The 2,476-nt window shown below is 51.5% G+C and overlaps 1 protein-coding gene across 1 annotated transcript in view; it reads left to right on the top strand.

The window, feature by feature from the left end:
• Nucleotide 1: 1 nt before the first annotated feature.
• The window catches only part of CELSR2 (cadherin, EGF LAG seven-pass G-type receptor 2), a 36,794-nt gene continuing 34,319 nt past the window's right edge, over nucleotides 2–2,476 (top strand). Inside the window, 1 exon segment of the mRNA XM_011968724.1 lies at nucleotides 2–52. Within this exon segment, the coding sequence (XP_011824114.1) occupies nucleotides 2–52 (51 nt within the window).

Here is a 2,476-nt window from a genome sequence, read left to right as displayed (position 1 = left end):
GATGGCAGAGAGGGCTGACCAGATGTCCGTGTATGCCTGGAGCCACCATCTGGTAGGCCAGCTGGGTCTCTAGGCTACTCTAAGGGCAGCTCCAAACTCCTTCACTTTAACCACAAAACTGCATTCCTGGCCGGGCGCAGTGGCTCACACCTGTAATCCCAGCACTCTGGGAAGCCAAGGCAAGTGGATCACGAGGCCAAGAGTTCGAGACCAGCCTGGCCAACATAGTGAAACCTCATCTCTACTAAAAATACAAAAATTAGCCAGGCATGGTGGTGCATGCCTGTCATCCCAGCTACTTGGGAGGCTGAGGCAGGAGAATCACTTGAACCCGAGAGGCGGAGGTTGTGGTGAGCCAAGATCGCACCACTGCACTCCAGCCCGGGAAACAGAGCAAGACTCTGTCTCCAAAAAATTAAAAAAAGAAAAAAATTCTGCATTCCCTGACTCTCAGGAGCTGCCTGTGGAGGGAGGGGCCCAGGGCACAGGCACCTTATTTTCCTCTCATTCTTCAAAAATTGAGAGAGATAAAGCAGAGTGTCAACAATTATTGAATCCAGACACCAGGCACAGTGGCTCACATATGTAATCCCACTTGAGACCAGGATTTGAGATGAGCCTGTGCAACACAGCAAGACCCCGTCTCTAAAAAAAAAAAAAAAAAAATAGCTGGGCATTGGCGGCCTGCGCCTGGAGTCCCAGCTGTTCAGGAAGCTGAGGTGGGAGGGCCGCTTGGGGCTGTTTTCAAGCGTTGAGGCTGCAGTGAGCGGTGATCGCACCACTGCACTCCAGCCTGGGCAGCAGAGTGAGACGCTGTCTGAAAAAAATAAAATAGAAAATATTGTTGAATCTAGCCGGAGAATATCTGGTATTATTTATACCATTACACCACTCTTTCGATTTCTCTGAATGTTTGAAATTTTCCCAAATAAAAAACTGGGGTAGATTTTTTAAATCTAAAAAATGTTTAATAGTTTAAAAAAAAATTACTTTGGCTGCCGAGCAGAGACTGGTTTGGGGGGAAGTGACCACATGAAGAATCCATAAAATCCTGACTCAGTATCCCCCTCTGTGACAGACCTGAAGTGGGGCACTGAGAAACAACAGAGCCCCCACAAGGAGTGCACCCTCCAGCCTTGAAGAAAGTGGGGAACAGTGGACGGGGCATGGCAGGCAAGTGTAGACCGAAGGGTGTTCAGGTTTCTGGCCGCCCCCACCCCCCAGGCTGCTGGCTCCTGGTCCCTTCACGCCACCCACCCCACAGTCCAGGAGCCCCCCATGGCCAGGTTCTCTCCTTCTGGTTTCTGTGCCCTTTCTAAAGCAGCACGGAGCCCAGAAATGGGATCGGGTGCCAGGGCCTCTTCCCCACTCTCTCCTTCCAGAGAAACTGCCCTGCCCACCCACAGAAGGTCACCATGACCGTTCCCATCAGCGGCCTCCCTCCCTACCACTCCTTCCCTGCAGGCCATTGGTTCCAGAATTTCAGCCCACAAGGACCTGCCCAAGGCAGAGCTCACCTTGTTCTTTCCAATGTGGCCCCTGTCTGCCCCTCCAGTGTGCTGGGCCACAGCGGAGCCACCCCAATCTCAGCTCCAGCCAAGCTGATGCTTGCATTTCATTCATTCATTCATTTCATTCATTCATTCATAGCGTACTGCTTAAGAGCGTAGGCTCTGGGCCAGATTGCCTGGGCCAGATTGCCTGGCTCTGAACCCAGATTGCCTGGGTTCTTCCATTACTAACGGTATAATCATGGAGAAGACACTTAACATGTAGCTTAAGAGACTCAATTAATGAATTCCTCTTCCAGGAATGCTGTTCCTGATTCTTGAAGATACAGCCCAAGTCCTGTCTCCTCTAGGAGGCCCTCTGGGATTTCCCCCACCCTCACCACTCTCTCCTCTGAATTCCTTTAGCCTTTTCTGTCTCATTTGCTTCTGGAGCACTTCACCCATGCGACCCCGTTGGGTTGAAAGCCAGGGCCATGCCTTATCCAGGGGCCCTCAGGAAGCAAGCTGAGTAAGGAATCCCATCAGAGCTAAAGGACAGCCCCAAGGCCAGCCAAGCAGGTCTCCTTCCTTTCCAGAGCCTCCACTGTGAAGTGGGAGGTTTGAACTAGAAGAGCAATAAATTCTCTTTTAACAGACCCCAAGCCCTTGCTGCCCCTTGATAGCACCTACAAGCTATGCAGAAAGGAAGCTTAAATGTCCCTTACACATAGGAGGGAGGTCCATAGCTTCCTTAGAGCTGGAAAGCTCCATGAAGCAGGCAGCCCTTCCCTGGGAATCAGGGAGGCCTCCACCAGGGCAGCCCCTCCCTCATTTGAGACTCTCAGTGATGCATTTGAAACTTGGAAATTTCCCTCCTGCTTTTGGGAGTTGGAAGTATCTGAGTATCTGAGGAAGTGATGGGGAGAGAGCTCTGTCCTGTGCCCCTGGAGGGAGGACTGGGGAGGATTAAGGACTATTTGCCAAAC

This window comes from Mandrillus leucophaeus, unplaced genomic scaffold, assembly GCF_000951045.1.
Source record: "Mandrillus leucophaeus isolate KB7577 unplaced genomic scaffold, Mleu.le_1.0 Scaffold857, whole genome shotgun sequence".
Lineage (NCBI taxonomy): Eukaryota > Metazoa > Chordata > Mammalia > Primates > Cercopithecidae > Mandrillus > Mandrillus leucophaeus.
Note: the sequence above shows the minus strand (reverse complement) of the source record. Positions and strands in the feature narration are given on the sequence as shown.